Source organism: Dermacentor silvarum, chromosome 10, assembly GCF_013339745.2.
Source record: "Dermacentor silvarum isolate Dsil-2018 chromosome 10, BIME_Dsil_1.4, whole genome shotgun sequence".
In the NCBI taxonomy this organism is placed as follows: Eukaryota; Metazoa; Arthropoda; class Arachnida; order Ixodida; family Ixodidae; genus Dermacentor; species Dermacentor silvarum.
This window is the reverse complement of record NC_051163.1, coordinates 50,059,281-50,080,962: the sequence shown is the minus strand read 5'-3', so window position 1 is coordinate 50,080,962 and position 21,682 is coordinate 50,059,281. Positions and strand designations below refer to the sequence as shown.

The window sequence follows — 21,682 nt, the reverse complement described above, 5'->3', positions numbered from 1 at the left end:
AAGGCAATTATGAGCCCCATGCACCTCATCGCCCCCTCTCACCCTCTCCCTCTTCTTTTCTTTCCTTCTTTTTTTTTGCGATACACTTGGCGATGGCGTCACGCGTTCGACGAGAGGGTTCCCGTGTCATCGTTGCCGACGTTCTGAGGCTTTAAATATAAACCATTTGACAGAGTACAACATTCCGAATTAAACAGTATAAAAAGGCGTGACTGGCGTAACATGGTAAGTAGGACAAAACCAGGCACGAGACGACCATCCGACAGGGTAGGCGTTATCTGGACACGGGCCAGTCGTCTTCACGTCACTGTTTTCCGCTTACTTGCGCTGTTAGGCCAACCATGCACGTCTACAAACTCGCCCGGCTTTCTTTTCTTGTAACTCTATAACTATAACTACGAAGTAGAGAATGGCACGATTGAAAAGATACAGCATTTTGCACCAAAAAACTACTGCCAGCATTTGAACAGCGCGCGAGTGTACGTTGCAGAGGACGGCGGAAGTACGTCATTTTTTTTTTTATTCGTGGTGAAGCAAAACGAGAACTCGTGTACACACGGTTTGTCGTTTTTCAGTATTACTCCAAATGTAGACATATGCAATACAACAACACATCAGACAAATTACTTCTGCAGCGTTGTCTAAACAGTGTTTATTAAGTCACGTGTGATGATAAATGACGCTGCAGGCATCCGGTGTGACGTCTCTCTCTCTGCCGGGAAGTGGGATTCCATACGTGCGGGGGCCGCCGTTCGGGCTTTCAGTTGTTTTCGCGGCCTATACATCGGTGCAGTACTTGACACAGACGGTTATGAGCTGGTGATCCGTTCAGCACGCCGTCTGCTTGCAATACCCAAATCTGCCGAGTCCGTGAGGGTAGCTGAAACCGAAGACAGACGACAACGGACGAGGTATGCGCGCTGTTCGATCGACGGCGACCTTGGCTGTTTATAGCGGCGCTGAACCGCGCACGCGCCCCAACCGGGCGGCGCAAACAGGGCCTCTGAGATTACTACGGCGCGGAGGGAATCTCGAAGGTCAAGCGCCGTTTCCAGTTTATTTATTTATTTATTTATTTTCGATACCCTCAATCGCCGAAGCTTTGCAGAGGGGAGTGGGTAACAAATAAAGAAAAGAACAGAATGAAACATGCAGCATTATACAGTATTAGCGACAAATTGTAAACGTGAAATGAAATACAACTAAAACAAATATAACTCAACTGAAACAGAACAGAAATAAACACATCATGTTATACAATACTATTAGCAAAATTTGAACGTAAGAGAAATTTGGGAAAGGGAGAAAAGAAAACATGAAGCAAACTAAATTGCAGGCATCACGACACATGTAAAAAAAAAAAAAAAGACAAAGAAAGAAGTGGGGAGGAGAGATGCATGAGATGATTAAGCAGTGCTATCACATTGTAGGTGCGCAGATAAAGAACGGGAAAAAAGAGAATGATCAGAAATTGAAACAACGTCGTCAGATAGGTGGTTCCAATCGTTTGATGTGTGCGGTATGAAAGAAAAATAAAATGTGTTTGTTTTGCAAAAAATGCCTTTAACTTTGTGTTTATGGTCAATCCGGGATGAGCGATAAGTGGGTGGCGTAATAAGCTCGGTGCGTAGTGATGAATGATGGAAGACCTTATGAAAGAGGCCAAGACGGAAGTACTTACGACGCAGTGACAGAAATGGCAGTGATAGAGATTGTTTCAATGCTGTTATACTTGCTGTACGATGGTAATTAGAAAGAATGAAACGTGCGGCGTTATTCTAGATTATTTCTAGAGACCTAGTTAAATTTGCGTGATGAGGGTCCCAGATTGCAGCGGCGTATTCTAACTTCGAGCGCACAAGAGTTTTGTATAGAAGCATTTTAAGGGCAGGTGGGGCTTTAGTAAAGTTACGTCGTAAGTATCCCAATGTGCGGTTAGCACTGTTACTGATCATATTAATGTGAGTATTCCATGTTATGTTGTAGGTAATAGTAACACCCAAGTACCGGTATGATGATACATGGTCGAGTTCGATGTCACCTAGTTTGTACGTTGAGGAGCTATCGTACTGCCGAGAAACAGTCATTAGTTTGCATTTGTTAGGATTTAAATTCATGAGCCAGGTATCGCACCAACTTAAGATGTTATTTAAGTCTGTCTGCAAGATATTTTTATCGTTATCGTTGCATATTTCCCTGTAAAGTACACAGTCGTCGGCATACAAATGCACAGAAGAAGAAACGCAGTTAGGCAAATCATTAATGTATATTAAAAACAAAAGTGGGCCTAAAACTGAACCCTGTGGTACTCCCGATGTTACATTTATTTCAGGTGAGTTATGATCATTAATTGTGACGTACTGGAGGCGGTTTGTTAGAAAGCATTCGAGCTTACGCAAGTGGAAGCCGCAAGAAGGGAAAGCGGCGCTGGCAGACATGAATAGCAAGGGGCTTTAGGAATAGCTAGTGAGCGTACCGGCAACGCTGCCCTAGGAATACCAAAGTGGTTGCGGCAAGTCTCGCTCTTCCAGTGAGAGCCCGTCGATCTGCGCAGCGTATCTGGGGCGACGCCCTCGCTCGTAGCGGCTGCGATGTCGTGTGTTCTACCCGGTTGACACGTGTCACGCTGCGGTTATGTGGACGCCCTCGGCGACGCTTGAATGAGTGCGCTTCGCTGCTGACAGTTCTGGGGCGGTAAGCACTTGGACGCTGCTTCTCCTCAATCTCGGCTTTCCTCTGCTGCGTTTTAGTGCATTAGTGACAACCACGTGTTATTGTGTCTGTTTATTGCGCGTGCAAGTGTCGTGTAGTTTATATAGGTGGATATTAGGATTTATAGGGAGATATCCGTACCTGCTTAAACCATATGCTCGCTGTGCGTGTCGGGTGACCGGATTATTGTCTACGATTTGACACTGCTTCTATAAGCGAGCATTATGTGACGTAATTTGTTGTTTATCTCAGTTCACCCTTTGTTGATGGTTAGACTCATTAAGTTTCGTAATGTGTTCATTATAAGAACCGGTGCGGCGCAAATAAGGGCGACAAAGGAAACGCGCCTCGCGCTTTTCTTTCATAAAACGAAGCTATCACCTGTGCAGATCTAACTCGGCAATGAAAAATGATCTCGCATTTCGGTAAACCGAACTTCAAGCGGATTAAATTGATGTATTATACGCCGGTACGAAATTAACCATTATTAAGCGATTAGGACTTTTTCTAAACACTCATAAGCATTGTAACAAATTTACGTAAGCTGTAAATTTATATATTGTTACGGGGTGTGTAGAACGCGTTTCAAATGTGTGCACGTTTGATTCTCCAAAAGATGCGGTTGACAGAACAATGACATCTGCTTTTGGAGCAGAGTCACGCATTTGTAAACTTTGTGCTTTTATTTTTTTATAAATACACCGATTTTCAGCAATTATTCTCAATATTTCACGCTCTAACTAAAAGCTCCGCTGCTGACCGTCACTAGAATTTTATTTCTCTCTCAAATGCAACACATTTCATTGCAATTGATCCAGGGGTTCTTCTTAAAAGTGTTTTTGCGTTTTACATTGATTCCAATAGGCGACAACAGAGTTGGGCCCGAGCTAACGCTTTCTCGCGAAAGCTCCGTTAAAGCGGTTATGTTACATCATGTTGGGTGAGCCAGCCACTACTCAAGTATGTGGTGTCATTTAGGTGTTGGATAGGGAAACGTATGCGGTATTAATCAATTTACCAACCGTACAAATCTTAGTGCAAAACCCTTATTCGACAATCCCCCCAACAGTCGTTTACTTAGTCTAACATTCACATTTTATTCTGTTCGTCGCCATTTTCGATCCCCAAATCTTTATGGAAGCAAAGGACTGTTCAGTACAGTTGCGTAAAAATTTTTACCATCTAAACTGGGCCCGTGCTCTCCCACAAAAGTGAAGCGTTTTTTTTTTTCCTCCTACAGATAAGGTTATGGTAACCTGTAGCCATAGCGGGAACACGCCTGTCCTTTTATTCAGTAGATACACCTAAGACCCCTGGTACAATAGATTGCACATTGCCTTCTACATTTTTTGTAAGTTCACTCGCAAGTGATTACGCAAAATGTTCATTCTGGGTATAAAGCACGATGCATATGTAACTGTAAAGAAGTGGTTTACTCAAATTCTTGTCACCGGCTTTCGAGGAATTTGACACTGAATTCATCTAGACCTCTGTGTCGTGCCAGACGGCCAAAAACAAACTTGAGGTGTGTTTCGAAATCACCGATATTGCGTGAAAATAATGGACGCGCCAGCAACATGGCAATGTACTACACGTAGTTCCGTCTTCATGTCTGTGTTTTAGCAATGAAATTTAGTTTTTACCACAGCAAACGCGAGGAGATGTTCTCGTACATGGAGACTTAGTATTTGGCATCTAAGTGTGGTACTTAAAATTTAAAAAAAAATGTTTTTCAAGTTGATAGCGTAACAGTAGACAATAAAAACCACTTTCAAGAGCGATTACAACACATAATTGTGTTCGGGTCTCAGAAGGATATTGGCAGGATTGCCGACATCGCCGCATGGCGACAAGCCTACAGACATGTGTCGTCCAGCGTCTACAGATTTATCGCGCGAACAACCATTGTACGTTACGCACGCTGCAAAGATAGCGTGGTCCATGATGCTTCATAAGCAAATCGTGGAACATCTGCTGGCGAAATAACTGCGCGTGCGTGCGGCTCGGACCCCGCCGGGGTTATAGAATAGTTCGCGAGCACGCGCCGTCGATTCGACAGTTTGCGTATGCTTCTGGTGCACTTATAACGCTTAAAAACTGTACAGATACGTGCCTCAGCTTGCTCGAAATCTATTAGGCGTGATTTTGTTGCGTGCATCGCCACCGACTGCTAGTCAGAGGCAATTCAGGGAACCTTCCGCGAAGCAGCCCGCTTCACTTGGCCGACCAACGCGGTGATAAGCCTGTGCGAGAATGCGCTCAGAAAAACTCGCTGCATACTCGAAGATAACACTTATTCCTTTTTTTTTATTTATAGCTCGTTCCCTCTCCCGCACCCTCTCCACCCGTTGTCGCTATCTCTTGCGCTTTGCACATTGATCTTTCGATTCGTGAAAGACTGTAAAAGCGTCGAGAGAATGAGAGATGGCCAGTGTGTTTTTGGGGAAGGGGTGGGGGGGGGGGGGGTTGATATATTGAAGTAGGCGACGCGACGAAAGTTTGACGCTGAACATTAACAGTTGGAGGGATTGGAGAGTGTGCTCAAAGTCCACTTTCATTATTCACTGCAGTGATAGCGGTTCGCAGCGCCGCCATGCCTGATCAGGGACGAACGAGGCTGTACCGGGTCCGTGCGCATGCTGTCGGCGGCGTCAACTGGAGGCCTACCCGGTTTGCCGAAGATGTTCCGCAGGCGCACGTATGCTTCCTGTGCGGCATGATTCCATCGATCATGGTGCTGCTTCCCTGCGCGCACCTCCTGTGCGAGCCATGCCATACGGGCAGCGCCGTAGAAGGCAATGGCTTGTGTCCCTTGGACCGAGAGCCGTTCGAGGAGCACGACTGCTCCCTGATTGCCTTACCTGCCAGGAAGGCAAGTCAGCTCAAGGTACAAGAACATTATGTACACGTTACGGAATACCAATGCAAAATGTTTGTCATGCTTTTTTTCTCTTTTTTTTTTGCATTATACAACTCCCACCTGCTGTGGTTGCTTAGTGGCTGTGGTGTTGCGGTGCTAAGCACGAGGTCGCGGGGTCGAATCCCGGCCGCGGCGGTCGCATTTCGATGGGGGCGAAATGCAGAAACACCCGTGTACCGTGCTTTGGATGCACGTGAAAGAAGCCCAGGTTGCCGAAATTATTCCGCAGTTGCCCACTACAGCGCCTCTTAATCAAATGGTGGTTTTGGCACGTAACACCCCGGAATTTTTTTGAATGTTGAATTATTTTTCGTTAACAGTGCGACGACTGACCTAGGAAGTGAGAGATTGGGCAGGAGAGAGAGTTATCTGTCTTGCCCAATCTCAATCTCAGAGCAGAGGAGAGAGTTATCTACCCTCCGCATTACATGGTCTGCCAAGCTCCATTTATTTCTCATATTGTCAACAGGAATATAGGCTATTCGCGTTTGCTCTCTGATGCACACCGCTCCCTTCTTGTCTAAGATGTTTCGCTCCATCGCTCTTTACGTGGTCCTTAACTTGTTCTCGAGTTTCTTTACTTATCTCCTAGTTTCTGCACCGTAAGGTAGCACCGGTAGAATACAATGATTTTTTTTTATTGCGATAAAGACTTGCCGTTAAGGAATACAATGATTGTACACTTTTGTTTTGAACGACAACGGTGAGCTCCCAGCCAGGATTTGGTAATGCCTGCCGTATGGACTGCAATAATTTTTTTTTCATTTTTCTGTAACTTTCCTTCTGATGGTTAGGATCCCCTGTGAATAATTGTCCTAGATAAACGCACTCTTGCACAGACTCTAGATCCTAGTTATATGCTTTATAAAGGTAGCCCAGAGCCAACTGACATTTTAAAACTAAATATATTATATACGGAAGAAGGGAAAAAATAAGTAAAAGTGTCTATAAATCCGACCAAGCATGCTATTTATTTCCCACCGATTACAAGGTTATTTTTTTAAAACTGCATCAGGCAGATGGCCTCGATTGACATCAATGCATTGTTGCACACATTTCTTGAAGTTGTCGTACACACGCCTCCGTAGGTTCTCGTCAATGGCGGCAACTTCGTCACCAGTGGCTTGCTTGAGCTCTTGAATACTCATCATATGCCTCTGGAACACACGGTCTTTCAGGAATCCCCACAGGAAAAAGTCTAATACACTGAGGTCGGGCGACCGATATCCGACGCGCGAAAGGCCATGGGGGAGGAGGAGGGGGGGGGAAGGGAGGCGACGTTTAGCTGCGGCACCAAATGCTTATTTATATAAAAGACTTCCGACGCTGCTCGATGAGTGTCCCGTTCTGATCTCGTCGAAAACCTCCGAGCCGCCCCCAGAGGCTCCGGCAACAGTCACCAACGCCGCGCGCGTTTTGTGCGAACGCGGGCAAAACGCCGATGGGCGTCGACAACAGTTCTGCGTGTTGCCGGTGCTAATGCATGTCTAAGTTTATACAGCTGATAAAACTACTATCCTTACTCCGTATAGCTCTCTACAAATTTGCTGTCGCAATTGATGCTTCGCCTTTCGGGTGAAACTGCGACATTTCTTTTTCAACAGACATTCTTGAAAATTGATGTACGCTTGGCTGCACGTACAAGAAAACGGTTTGCTAGAGCTCTGTAGTGTTAATGACTATTAAACCAAATCGCCCGTGGCCATACTTTGATGCTTTCTTGTAGAGCCTTCGTTGTCGCTCAAGGCTGTTCTGTGACTTTTGTTCAAGTATTTCTCCAATAATAAAAGAAGCACAATGTGCCTGTAAAATTTATCGTCACGTTTATTCGACGGCGTGCGCCTTGTAGCTTACCTTTATAATATACGCGGTAGCAGGAGCTACAATACGGTTTCCTGCGTCCAAAGTGAGAGGGAGACGAGGCTCTGTCAATTCTTCCGTGGCTTTTAGCCTACGTCCCTCAGCATTGGTCACCACTTGTGCTTTATAAAAGTGAATCCGACATTGAAGTATTAACGCTGTATAACCTTGGGTCGTTGACCACAAGGTATTAAGGAACACTTCGGATTAAAACAAAAACAAACAACGAACATGTTAAAATCGATCGTGTGGCGATATTTAGCGTCACATTTGTGCATTATCAATTGGCCCACCGTGTGGTACGACAGGAATGCGTTCGCACCACAAGACTATAGGGAGTCTCAAGGCGGTTTCAACACCAATGGCTCGGAACCAGTGTTGCGGAGTTACCACTCCGGAATTGTAATGACTCCGGAATTATTCCACATTATCGCGACCCCGGAATGGAACGGGATTGGAATGACGACAACGCCTGGAGGAATGGAATTGGAATGGAATTAAGCGCATTTTCCTCGGAATTGAATGGGAATGGAATTACGTCTTTTCCCGAAAATAGAGCGTTTTTTTTATTTAACTTATACTATTGGTTAACGATATTAGAATTATTCTAAACAGACTGGCTAGTGGCAGCCTGTGTCTTGGCTACTTTAACAATGAAGTATTAATTGCAAGCGTAACAGTCGCCATTTTCCCATGCTGAAAATAGCTAGTCGCCTGGTTAGTCGCTGCCTGTGCGCTGGATACTTTAACGATGAATTTTAGTTGTGTCCATAATACCGCTTATACTCCAGTAAGGGCGACAACCGTGTAAAACTGCACCCGCAACTTTTCAGCCAAAATACGCAAATAATTCTTTAAAAATCTGGAAATAGTGAGGCACGCCCCCTATAGAACCAGTCTGACCAGCTGCATTTTAGTGCGTGCGCACTATATGGATGAGAACATCTGATAACGTGCCGTGCTGCATTCAGACGTAAGGTTGGGGCCGAGCAGCATTGCAAGCATGTTGTTTTGCGCTGAAAAAAAAAAAAAAACGTACATCGGTGGTCAATATAGAGAGCAAATGATCGACACAAATAAATCATTTCAAAAACAATAGAGCTTGCTTCGCTATTTTTGGTAGAGCGACAGATCAGGGGATTACGCATGGTCGGAAATGTCGAGCCGCAATAGCCCCTCTCCATGTAAGAGCCGCATCTCGTCAAAATTGCGACGAAAAAAAAAAGTGCGGCCCTTACACGAGCATACGGTAGTTGACATTTGCACATGCTGATAAATGACGGTGAAAATGTGCACTGTCCGTATTTCTGTGGGTGAAATCAGAACGGTCACTCATTCGTTCCCCTATTTTCAGGCTCACTGCTGGAACGAAGCCACAGGCTGCCAGTTCGTTGGCGCCTTGGAAGCTGTTTTGAGGCACTACGAGGAAGAATGTGACTTTCACGCGGTTGAATGCCCGCGGTGTGACGAAAAAGTACTGCACAAAGAACTACCGACACACTACATGTCCACGTGCCTCGCGGGGACCCACTCTACAAGCGAGGGAGAGCCGCCCTCGCAAGATGGCGCGCTCACCACTGAGGATTTCAACCAAGTCCTGACAGAATTGAAGACGCTGCTGAGCGACCCTCACCGCGATCAACTGCCGGCTCTCCAGTCTCAAATAAACGAACTCGTTGAACACGGGAAGAAGCAAGGCATGCAGTTGCTGGAAGTGGCCCGCTCAATCACAGAATTCGAACGAAGGTTGAGTGAAGAAATGGCCCAACTGGTCGGCAGTGTGTCCTCGGCGTCATTCTTCAGAGAAGGTCGCAATTCAGATGGGCAAGAGTGTGGCTCTTCGAAGCAGGAAACGCTTGTTCACCAAGACACGGCTGACCCTCTTGAAGGAGGAGTCATTCAAGAGTCCATGTTGTTACCATGGAGCTTTGAGCAGAAGCTCATCCTGCGGAAGTTGGAGCTCTTGTCCCACGCGATGTTCTCCTCGCTCGAAGACTTGCGTCAAGAAATGCATTCAGACCGGCGAAAGACTTCTGTCTTTTGCAAACCGGTTGGACCTGCGTTTTGCCACGTGGTGAACAAAACTCTCTCGAGTTCATTGAATCGCGGCACTGTGTGGGAACGCGGGACGTACCTGCTGACCGTAAGACAAACGCCTCTCAGTTATTCGACCATCCAGGGCCATGTCGCAAGTTCGCGGCGGTGACGCAGTGTCATCACAGAGATACGCACTTCGTTTTCTATCTCTCAGCCGGCAAAAGGGAGGGAGTTGAGCATTTGATACTTAGCCTAGTGTGCGACGGGTTCCTCGAAACATCACGCCTACTGACGGCAGCCTTCAGCGTGTGGGTGATTCACGACGAAGAGTCTAAGGATTACCTCATGCAAAAACTTCGGTCAGGATATCCATTTACTGGAATCCACTTCAAGACGAAATTACTTCCATTGAAGTCGGAAGGGTTCCTTCGAAACGATGAACTGAAGTTTCGAGTTGTCATTAGCAGCTAAATGTAGCTTCTAGAACCGGGGTCGCCGGTTCCCAAATCCAAATAAGCAGGCATCGAGCCCCCCCCCCCCCCCCCAAAAAAAAAAAAAAAAAATGAAAGGCCCACGTGTGGAAAAAGTACCCAATCAGCGACATCACGGTCGCCACAGGAGCTCGTACTCCACGATACTCAATGAGGCCATGAGACATGTGCTCCATGCGACGATTAGCTATTCGAATCCTAATTTAAGTTCACGAAAGACCGAACCATGAACTTGATGTTACTACAAAAAAGACGTTACTGGTAATGCGAAATACGATTGCTGCTGACATTCTGTGATAATAGCGAGATACCTGATTATAATTAAATATGTAGCGAAGCGCCTATCGGGAGCCGAAGTTTCCGTGGACAACAGGCCGTTATAAAAGTTGCTGCGGCTTAGCTCAGCTAACCGTGGACATGCAAAGCGAAAGCTTGGTTTTTTTTCTTTTTTTCGTACAAAGCCTGCCTTTGTCTACGGTTGGGGTTCCGATTCCGGCTTTCTTCAAGCCGAGCGGCTCGCTTCTCCTCAGTCTCCGACGCGAGCTTCACGCGCTTGGCATTCTGGACTCTCTCCAGTGAAGCAGCTCGCCGGGCGATATCCGCGGGGTGGTCAGACGCCGCTTGCCGACGACGGCTCAAAGCCACCCGCTCCCGTGCAACGCTCAAGGCCACTTTAAAGTCCGACCTAGCGTTGACGCGCGTGCGCGGTCGGCACGGCGACGCCGCGCCAGCGAAAGCGCAGCACTCTATTGACCCTTTTCGCGGAGCAGTTTGTTTTAGAGAAACGAGATGGCGCTCACGGCGGCGCGCCATACGTCTCCTCAGCGGCCGCGCACGAATACGAAACCATTGCCGCTTCTACCTTGCTTCTGTGCGATCAGCTGTCGGAAATGCAGCTTAGCTTTTGCTAATGCACTGTGCTCCAATCATGCTAGATTGAATCATGTGGATTGAAGACGTGTGCAGTTAATAGCTGCAAAAATAGTGACTGGCATGTTAAGGAATGGAATGAATCTGTGTGACCAAGTTCGCGGACCGCTGCTGCAATTGTCCGTACGTGTTACCGGCACTTCCAGATGTACGGCTTTCCTCGAGGATACAGAAATTTGCTCATCCGTCAGTGTTGTATTGCTAACCTTCAATGGAAGGGCTTCAGCCCCAGAACGTCGGCAAAAGTGAGTACCACTCGTTAAACAATGACAAAGGGAGTAGCGCCGCTTCCTGTCATAGTAAGTTCCGCGCACGTTATCTATACACATCTGTCACAAATGGCAGGAAAACTTACGCCCACTCTATCGCCGACGTATCAAGAATAAGTGAATGGGCGCACACGTGAACGTGTGCGTACTATATACGCTCAATAAGTGACGGTACTACATCGATAGCGCACAAATGGTCGAAGCTGAATGTTTCGTGACGGTCCACAAGAGTAAGCGAGTTACTAGCTGTAATATATATTTGCTACAAGGTATTGCAAAGTACAGAATAGCTACGTTTCAAGCCTTGTACGCAGCAAGAGAAAATCTATCGGAACTGAGCACACCCGCGAGCGATTAGGCAGAAAATAATGAGATAGTGGCCACGCCGAGGAACTTCACTGAGTCAGAAACTGACAAGCCGTTGCTTCAAAATATTTGCCGAATAAAGTACAACGAGCAGAACACACTAATCCCGATTCAATTCATGAGCGGAATGTTTGGATAGCTTGGAATACGTATTTGGCCCCGCTTGGACAAATCTTTTACTTCTGAGTCAGTAGCTACGCCCGGTTCCTTTGGACGTCCACGCAAGTACACGAATGAGGCCGAGGCACGTGATACGAGAAATGGAACAAGTCAACGTGAAAACAATACCGTTACGTTTCGTAAAACGAGTCTTCATCGGAAAGATGTCGCAAAGCATTCCCATTCATCCACGTAGGGATACCTAAGTACCCTTGAGTTTTGTTTCTCCTGTTCCCTGAGCTTTAGTCTCCCGCACGCTGTTATACTGCCTCTTTTTTTTCGTATTGGACAACGTCTGCAAGTTAACCTCGCTTTCAGTAAAATTATTAATTATGGCCTCCCACGCTTGTTCAGTACTTATCGGCGCTCATGACGATGAAAGCGTCCGCCTTGTCTGCAAGTGCGAGTTTCAAGTTTTTATCCCTTGAGAAGCATTGTAGACACCCATTTTTGTATTCCTAATGATTTTACCCATCTCCTCCCTTAGCACATTTATTTGGAAAACATTCGTTTTTATTCTTCGGTAATTTTGTCATCCATTGCTTGCCTACTCCGCCTAGGCGATCAACTGGCTTAACCTTCCACTTAACTGCGTACTTAGGTGCTTTCTGCTGCACTTGAATTGCGTAGAGTGGTAAATTTTTGTTTTTCAAAACAGCATCATGTTGTGTATTTATAACCCATGTAAGAAAAAAAAAAACGTTGCGTTTATGAGAGCGTTGTTTAGTTGTACAGTCGCTATGTATATTGTGATCTTATTGGTGTTCGCATTGTTGCTTAAGTGTTTCTGATCTCGCTGTGTTATGCGTTATTGTTGTTGTTCACATTGCTGCTGGGAGAGCTTCTATGTAATGTCGTGGTGTTATTTTGACTTGTAGATGATGAGGTCGCTGTGCCGTATATTATTGTTCTTCCACTCTTTCGTCAGCGAACGTATGTGCGAAAGCACACGAAGCTGTATATTGTTACGCCGTGCCACTGTAATATGTTTCAATATGTAACTGTACCACCTGTTCAAGGCCAAGCACGCTTCTTCAATCTGGGATCCTCACTCCTTCTACACTTGTAAACGCACTAGAAGCCATCCAAACTCGTTCAGCTTAGTTCATTGTTTCTAATTATTCTCGCACCGCCAGCATCACTTCTATAAAAAAATTCGCTAAGCCTCCCTAATCTTTCTATCGGAAGGAATCAGGCACGCTTATGTCTCTTTCACAAAATCTTACGAATCCTGAACTGAATCGCACACATTGTTCTTGCCACCTTGTTACCTTTCATCCCGCGTCGACCATAACTTAAAGTTTCAAGCGCGGTTCGGCCAGACCAACATGTACTTCCACTCCTACGTGCCGAAGACATCATCCGAATGGAGTCACCTCACCGCATCCATCGCCAGCAAGCCTGAGCATGCATCATTCAAGACTGCCATTTTGAACTTGTCTCACTCCTCTCTGTAACGCCGCAATGGCATTGAGAGTATTTAAATAAATAAATAAATAAATAAATAAATAAATAAATAAATAAATAAATAAATAAATAAATAAATAAATAAATAAATAAATAAATAAATAAATAAATAAATAAATAAATAAAGCAGTAGCCAACACCGTATTTCGTCTGTTTTATAACATCGGCAAAAGAGTGTGCGCAATTCATTGTACTTACTTGGTGGGCTCATGGTCAACTCTTCACCAGTACGTAAACTACGTCCTCCAAATTGCAATTCGCTCCTTACGGCGCAAATGTCAAGTAACAGGAACCGCCAGGCACCGCCAGGTCTGACTTCCTAGCGAAAATTGAGAGAACCAGAGGGCGCTTCTCGATCAAGCCCAGCGAGCCGCACCGACCATTGGAACCATTGGACTGATGGTCTCACCCACCGCCTGAAACACCTAAGAGAAATGTACTACTACTTGATGGGCCAATCTATATAAAGAAGTACAAGGTCCTCGCAATGGTAATTTGTAACGTGGGCTGTTCCTGCAGACAGTCCCATCAAGGACGTGGGAGCTAGGTCAGGCTAGGTGTCGAAGATGATAACGCTTTCACGCGCTCTCACGCTATAACGCTAACCACACTGGCACTATAACGCTACCCGCACTGTCACTCATATGCGGCACGTGGACCTAGATTCCTTGCTACTTGACCAGGGTTTCTATGAAGTTTGCATAAGGGTCTTTATCAGGGTCTGTATCGGTGTTCCGCCGAGTGTACATAGCGGGGGGTGTCTCACATAGCTGTCGTGCTCGAGCAATGTGGCATTCGCACGCGTCGGAGTACCATAATGAAGGACACCTGCGTCTAAGGTGCGGACGCAAGTGTCAAATGACATTTACGCTAAAGTACAGTTATCAACGCATCCATGGAGTGGTGCAAACAGTCAATGCTTTACAAGAGGTGTAGGTGCGTGAAGCGTCAAACGTTACGTTGCGTACGCCCCTACTTATTCCACTTGCACCGTAACACCAACATACTCATGGTTATTAAGAGTGCGGAAAAACTGCTCGGGTTCGGGATATGGTGGGTTCTTTTGGAGTGACGATGATTCAGCCCCGTCCAGGAAAAGATGTGAACTTAATTCATTCACGTGTGGTGGTTTCATTCTGGTGAGGACCGCGGGAGACGGACGAAAATGTCAGCACTTGCAGTGCGTGTTTTTGGACGTGTTCTTGCGGCATCTGCTGAGCGGGATGTACAAATGTTGTTCGTCCGAGCCGCACTGCGCCGTCGTTGGCTGCACCAACAACCAGCGAACGAGGGAGCTGCTCATGCAAGAAGCCCTGCGATCGATGTTCACGGAGGCACAAGAAGTTTGTGTTTGTGTGAAGTACATTCGGCTGCACGAGTTTCCTGCGGCGCCTAAGAGACGGCACTATATGATAGTGGTTTTAAAACAGAAAAAAATTTATGACAAGCAAGCTTGATCGTGTGGGTGTTCGTTTTGTTGCCGTAAGCTACGCGACAGTGTTCGTCATGCCTTCCCCCCGCTGCGGACCCGCGATAACAGCATACAACACCGTTTACGACCTTTCAGTGCATTTCATTGTTCTTCTGCTCGGTTCACATTCTGGAGTGAAAGCGCATGGAGGTGCACCCGCACATGAAACTGCGTTTCGATATGGAAGAAAGGTAGGCGGAAACCGCTCGAGTGTGCGTGTCGACTTCGTAATTTGCGCAGTGCTTGTCCCGTTACTGCAAATAAACAAGACTGCACGGAACTTGATGGATTTTGTGCCCTTAGTTATTCGTGCACATGAATGAGCCGCATTCGTCTACTTGTGACCGCTAAGAGAGAAAGCAGCATATGACTAGAGTGCACAAAAACGGCTACGCACGGGTCAATGCCCCCACTTGACTTTTTTTTTTTTTATCACGCGATGTGTGGTTGCTTCAACTGTTATGATTTTACGATGCTCACACTCAGCTTCACGAGAAGCATAGTCAGTCGTTACTGACAGAGCTGGTACCCCCTTCAGTGATATTTTACATAGATACTCAAATTAATCTGTGTTCTGTATTGACTACGAGGGAAATAATAATAAATCGCGTGTAACTGGTTGCACACAGGATATAAAATGCACTGCTTCCAAGCACGCATTCCTTATGTGGCTGGGTTTGTGCACTCTCAGTGCAGAACGATGCTCATTCTTGCTTCAAGCGTTTTAAAGCGTGACGTAAACACCCATGAGTTGCAGCTTTCCCTACGACTGCGTGCAAAACCTAGAATATACGTTTATTGTACTCATATCGATCGTGGTGTGCTGAGAGCACCAAACGATCGAGACGACAAAGCAGGGTTTTTAAGTATGCAGCACGATGAATGGTGGTATGATACGCTGCACAAATATGCACACGTTTCAAATACAAGAACTATAGCGCACTAGATATCGCCTAGTATACTTTCATGCAATGCCTCAAGCCCCAAATAACCGTGTGTGTGTATACACAGACTTCACAGAAAATAGCTTGGGCAACTGGCCGACTGGTCCAACGGATGCGTAGCAGAGAAGCAGACGACAATGCAGCTATACGCTCAAGCAGACTGTGCCGCAGGGCGTTATCGCTTAATTATCTCAGTGGTATATTTCGGTGACCTGTAATGGGATCGCGAAGACACAATTACCGGCATTCAGAGGCGGCAACACGTCTGCAGCACTTTCGGAACCGGCCATCGCAGGCGACCAACTGCAAATGCACTTCGTGGCCCGCTGCCGCCGGCCCCGTTCCCACAGTAATCATCATCATCATCATCATCTTAACAGAAACATGGCTGATGCTTACCCGAGCTGGGAATTCTGGTCTATAGCAACCACACAACATGAAGCAGTATCTGTTAACATTACCTATAACGTCAGTATATTGAGCAGCGACACAAGCTTGCATCTATATCAAATTACCCTTTATGAGTTTGTATGATCTTTACTCCGTGTGATCCGCATGACGTTCATATGTAAATTTGGTATCTTTATATATACAATCTCAGAGATTGTTATACTGTTCTGCGATTATAGATAATACATGTTAGATAGTATAATATATATTACATTAAATCGGCGCAGAGTAACGTCAATGGTTTGTCGTCGGTCTTATCTCGTGCGCAATCAAGGTGCAGCGCCTGCAACGCCATCTGCCAGAGCCTTTCGTCACACGAGCGTTGTGAGACGCCTGGTAGCCGACAGGGCGCTGTTCCTTCTGCCCAACCGGAGTGTCCTTGTGTGTGCCTCGGAAGGCGGCTAAACTAATGAATGTAATCGTGTTCTTTTATAAAGACGTCTGCTTCCTTAGTTTAAATACGGTATCCGTCTATAGTTGCTTTCTTCTTTCACTGATATCAGTTTACATGTGGAAGCTTCATTAACAACGTCAATGGCGATTACCTCACTGGCGATCAGAAATCAGTATTTTTCTTGTCGCGTCTCAGTTGCTTAGCCATTGCGAATAGCGGGACGATGCCACGTGACAATAGAACAAGCCGAAAGTATATGCACCTGTTGTTGGGGGATCGCCGGTAGATCTATGGAACGGCTGTCGCCGACGATAACGAAGCACTGTTCCTTGCCGCGTTGCAAAATCTAACTGCGAAACGTGTTCGGCATTGTACGCGATAGTGGGTGCAGGGAACATTTTATATCTTCTTTACGCTTCTTCACCCCGAGTGCACCAGACCACTCAGTAGCGATAAGCTCGGTGAAAAAGCCACTGCGCTCTTGTGCGAGCGTAGGATTCGTGCCTGAACACACCGCCATGCCGGATCATGGAACAGGACGGGTACACCGTTTTCGCGACCACGTCGTGGCCGGCGTCAACTGGCGACCGACGCGGTTCGTCCACGAGGTGCCGAATTCACGAGTGTGCGGCCTCTGCGGCGTGATTCCAAAGTGGACGGTGTTGTTGCCGTGCTCACACGCTCTGTGCCAATCCTGCCACGCAGCCAGATTACAAGGAAGCGTTGGACAGTGTCCGTTGGATCAGGTGCAATTCGAAGACGCGGAGTGCGTGCGTTATGAATTTCTTACCAAGACAGCGAACACCTTGAAGGTGAGGAGGGAAAAGGCCATTTCAGTCGTTCTATTTCTTAAGGGGAGGGAGTGGAGGACAGGGAGAGCAATGATGCATTAGTATTAGTTGCGCGACTGCATATATGCATGCCTAACGATAATAGTGCCTGCTTTCCTTTTACCCAACTGTAATGTACTATTTCATCCTCATTAAATGTTCCATTTTAGCGTCTGTCAAAACTGACATAATAGAAAAACGCAAACTTCCTGTAGGCTCAAGTAAAATATTCGGTATGAACACGATATTTATTCATTTTGTTGTGTGACCGACCAAACGTTAAAAAAAATTCCAATACTTTAAAATATGTGACGTTACAGTGACGTTTCGGCTTTGTCGTTTCGACGCAACATTCAAAGTGTACTTGGTCTGTTTCATTTAGTGATAATCACTTTCGCTTCAAGCATTAATCTCCCTTCTCTTGAACTTCGCACTGAAACATGAGGAAATGAAGTTGGGTGCATCACAAAGTTAACTTCACCAGTGATTCTTATGAAGGATAGCGTTACTTCAAATTCTTTCTTTAAGACTTTATTGCTTTACCGCGATCCGTTTCCTCCAGCCAACCGCCTTATAACCGCTTTCTTGACTCCTAGTGCATGAGCGCATTTATTTGAAAAGCAAGCTAGCAAGCGACGAGAAGATGGCGGTTTTCAATGCATAACATTGCTGCTTTTCGCTGTAATTAGGAGCTCAAAGAGTAGTTGAAGTCTGTTGTCTTTTTACCTGGAATCGGGCTTACCGAGCCTGCCTTTTGTGTAAGCGTAGCTATCTTACTATTTAGAAGCATAATGAAGTGATTCGCCTTCATGTAATATTCATGTTTGTTGCCTATTTGTCGTTTTGACAGCGACATATACTGTTGGATGATTTTTAGCATGTTTACTTCCCTACAGAATGTCCCGCATACACTGGTTCACAATGGACTTCATCTAAAGATACGTTCTAAAAGTTAGGGACCGCGATCCAACGTGCCTGTAGTAAAACATATTCTGTCTGCAAAAAAAAAAATATATATATATGCTAGCTTGGTTGGTTGGTTGGTAACAACTTTATTGATAGTCCCGCAGAGCTTTCGCCGACGGGGCCTTAAGTCTCCCACGTGGGGACCGTCGAGGTGTTGCCTCGCCGCCGCCTCGCGGGCCTGCTGGACGGCCCAGATTTGATCGCCGAGGCTGGGGCTGCGCAAGGCAGCGGCCAACCGCGGCGGAAGGGTTCTGGAGTTAGCACCATGCGGGTTTTCGTTGCAGTCCCAGAGCATGTGACTTAAATTGGCTATCTCACTATGACAGACCTTGCATAAATTTGTCGGGTATGTAGCAGGGTAGAGTCTGTGGTATTGTGCCGGATTAGGGTACGTGAGTGTCTGCAGTTGTCTGAAGGTCACCGCCTGCGCCCTCTTATTTTTTTTTATACAGGTGCACTGCTGGAACAAAGCACATGGCTGCGAGTACACGGGCACCATGAACCATATGCTGGGCCACTACGAGAACGATTGCACATTTCACTCCGTGGAATGTTTGCGATGTGGCGAGAGAGTCCAGCACAGGGTGCTGCCAACGCACTACGTGGCCGGATGCATTCCCGGTGTTCGTACCGCGATCACAGGGTACCCGTCCTCGGAACCTATAGCACTGACCCGTGAAGACGTGAGCGCTGCCCTTGAAGATCGGAAGCCTATTTTGGCGCATGCCAACCACGACCAGCTGCTGCCAGTGATTCAGGGTCGGTTGAATGATCTTACAGAACAAGTCAGAAGCCAGGAAGCCAGGTTCGTTGAGATGACTCGCGAGCTCGGTGCACACAAGCACAATCTGAAAAGTGAGATGGCTCAAATCGGCGCCACGATCTCATCGACCACGTCACACAAGTTGACCTGTCAGCAAAATGCAGCGGAGGAAGCCAGCACGTCGTCGTCGCTGTCGTTGCGCACGGAAAAGGCGCTGATACTTCGAAAGTTGGAACACTTAGCCCACCAGTCACACGATGTTCTGGAACGCTTGCGGCAAACTTCCCCGCAGCCTGATTCCAGCCGCGTGATTGCTCATTGTAAGCCTTTGGACGGTGACATGCGGCATTTAACCAGTACGCTGTCAACGACACCCGCTAGGGTTAAAGCAACTGGGAGTATGACTTATGTCTTGACACTGGAAAACTGTGACGAAATTATTCAGTGGCAGCAGGGACGGAGAAAGCTTGCTCAGATTACGGTGTGGCACATGAGGGACACGTACTTTACGCTTGCCGTCTGGAAGCACTCCAATATTTTTATTTCTGATCTCACTGTGGAGATCGAGTTTTACGGGATGCTGGTGAACTCTAGGTGTTTGCCGCCTCTTTGGCGGATGAGCGTGGGAAATATGGCAGAAAAGAAGCGTGATTTGTTGCGTTGCTTCTGCAAGCACGGAGAAGACTCATTGGCGCACTTTCGCCTCGGATTCAGGATAGACATTGATTCCCTTAAAAATGGTGGTTTCCTTCGAGAAGGAAAGATGGTGTTCCGGATCGATCTCGACGATGAAGAAGTGGTCCGCGGGGTTAGAGGAATCCCTGAAATACCTAATGTTCGCCATGCCTGAATCTGTATTGCACTGCTGAATCCTGCTTGCCACTTCCTATGTGTGTGACATGACCTTAGCGAAGATCTGATGTCCGTTCTCCGAAATAAAATTAGCACTGCGAAATGACTTCTTTCCAATTTTATTTGCTTTGTAAATGTCAATCTATTGTTTTATGACTTTAGGTACCTGCTGTTGATGTTGTTGTTTATTTATTGTGCTCGTACAGGTTGTGTTCCTAATTATTGGGCTCCTTTTGTGCTCCTCCTGTGGTTTCTAACGTTATGGCGTGCACCTCGATATTCTTCTCTCTATTGATGCCCTGTGGATGCTAGTGCGATCGATTTTAACGCAACGTTCATGTTTTATACTTCGCTTTAGTATTGAGCCTTGCCCCATATATATCCGAAATGCCAGGATAATGTTAATGTTCGGAGTGTTCAGGCCCTCGCTTATAACTATAAGCTGTATTTTCGGTAAGATCTTTGTACTACGCCGGCGATGAACGGTGTAATCAAAACACTAATTTCACACGCAATCAGGCCATGTACTGTTACTGCAGCTGGATTGGTCACGTAATTGGCCTTATGGTGGATAACAAATATCTTGAACACGAATTCTCTTGTTTCGATACTTCTGGTTCGGGATGCACTTAAACCAGAATAGAGTTGATAATGATGAAGACGTCAGATAGAGGGATCTTCATAATTCTACATTTCTACTGGCACGTATGCCCGAAGACCTGACGAGGCTTAAAAAAACTACTGATCGGTACGAGAAAGCAAGTGGCGACTGAAGACTATGCCATGAGTTTTCTGCCGTCGCCGTCGCCGTGAGGTTCCGTATAGATTCCAAGGGCGATAAAATCGTCGCCGCACGCCGTATGCGCGAGTGAAAGCGCGCGGGGGACGCGCGCTGTCACGGAGGGCGAACTCCCCCGCGCGCTATCACGGAGAGCGAACGCACGGCGGAAAGCAAACGCGACCGTCGCGCGAAAGGCCGTGGGGGTATGGGAGGGAGGGAGGCGGGGCGCTGCTGTGCTCCGGCACCAAAGGCGTATCTTGCCACTAAATCTCCCACGCGAAAGCATGAAAGCGGGCAAGCAGCGCGGGAGGGTGGAGGTCGGGTGCTGGTCGCCCGCACCGTCTCTTATCTCCACACGGCTCTGACCTTTGTATGCGCTGTGCATTCGCCGCTCAGTTTCCGTTGAAGCGATAGACCGCGCGAACCTGCGCTTGGTGCCAGCGTTTTGACAGTCGTTGGCTGCGGTCATTCAGTGGGATCTATTCATGTTGGCTTTGCGCGCTAACACCACGATTGTTAATTCAGTTAGTAAGCGAATGGGTCCAAGTTTATGCAGCCGATAAAACTATCCCAACTCCGAATAGCTCTCTACTAATTTGCTATCGCATTCGATGCTTCGCCTTTCGGGCGAAACTGCGACATTTTTTTTTTAGCCTGGGGGCGTGTGGGATGAACCATTAAACATGCTCACACGGCTGTTTTGACCATCGCTACTTGGTAAGGCCTACAATTTAACTTGGTGCTCTTCGCGCTTGGTGCTTTTAAGCGTGCGGTGTCCTATTTTATTTTACCGCTTTCAATTATTGCAGTTATCTCTCGGCATAATCAACACAAGTACTTTTGTTTCGTTTGCGGAAGCTTAGTGGGCGAATAAGTGCAATATTCTCGGAGCTTTTCTCCTGACTGCAGTTTGGCTATGAAGGCAGAAAACCTGAGGCATGCGATTTATTCCTAACGCCTGCTTGCTTCTACGGTGCACAGAAACGAACGTACATGGTTTTTTGCGCTTCCTTCTGTTGG

At 46.6% G+C, this 21,682-nt stretch overlaps 3 protein-coding genes and 1 long non-coding RNA gene across 22 annotated transcripts in view; 3 read left to right on the top strand and 1 right to left on the bottom strand.

The window, feature by feature from the left end:
- Positions 1 to 21,682, top strand: part of LOC119431222 (TNF receptor-associated factor 3) — a 276,207-nt gene that overhangs the window by 145,907 nt on the left and 108,618 nt on the right. Inside the window, exons 1-2 of one of the 17 annotated variants that reach the window (XM_037698694.2) lie at positions 16,765 to 17,282; positions 18,719 to 19,978. The exons of 13 other annotated variants lie outside the window; for them this stretch is intronic. In XM_037698694.2, the coding sequence (XP_037554622.1) occupies positions 16,989 to 17,282; positions 18,719 to 19,879 (1,455 nt within the window). In that variant the 5' untranslated portion in view covers positions 16,765 to 16,988 and the 3' untranslated portion in view covers positions 19,880 to 19,978. Of the gene's footprint in view, positions 1 to 16,745; positions 17,283 to 18,718; positions 19,979 to 21,682 lie in introns of those variants that run through there. 3 more of the 17 variants (XM_049657817.1, XM_049657816.1, XM_049657810.1) reach the window with 3 other exon arrangements.
- LOC125940984 (uncharacterized) overlaps positions 1 to 21,682 on the bottom strand; it is a 109,260-nt gene that overhangs the window by 2,848 nt on the left and 84,730 nt on the right. The window lies entirely within an intron of this gene.
- On the top strand, positions 766 to 10,636 carry LOC119431223 (TNF receptor-associated factor 6). Of its 2 annotated transcripts, none has more exons than XM_049657831.1 (3): positions 766 to 911; positions 5,283 to 5,599; positions 8,847 to 10,636. In XM_049657831.1, the coding sequence occupies exons 2-3, from the start codon at positions 5,306 to 5,308 to the stop codon at positions 9,696 to 9,698; spliced, it is 1,146 nt and encodes a 381-aa protein (XP_049513788.1). In that variant the 5' UTR covers positions 766 to 911; positions 5,283 to 5,305; the 3' UTR covers positions 9,699 to 10,636. The 2 variants fall into 2 exon arrangements, with proteins under 2 accessions (XP_049513788.1, XP_049513787.1); XM_049657830.1 differs by lacking the exon at positions 766 to 911 and adding an exon at positions 2,453 to 2,694.
- LOC119431215 (uncharacterized) overlaps positions 16,922 to 21,682 on the top strand; it is a 635,270-nt gene continuing 630,509 nt past the window's right edge. The window contains exon 1 of the mRNA XM_049657802.1: positions 16,922 to 16,953. The gene's annotated coding sequence lies outside the window, so the exon portion shown is untranslated. The remainder of the gene's footprint in view (positions 16,954 to 21,682) is intronic.

Coding starts and splice junctions, on each gene's coding strand:
- LOC119431223 (XM_049657831.1), top strand. CDS start 5,306: ATGCCTGATCAGGGACGAACGAGGCTGTACCGGGTCCGTGCGCATGCT. Junction 5,600..8,846: donor GGAAGGCAAGTCAGCTCAAG/GTACAAGAACAT, acceptor CCCTATTTTCAG/GCTCACTGCTGGAACGAAGC.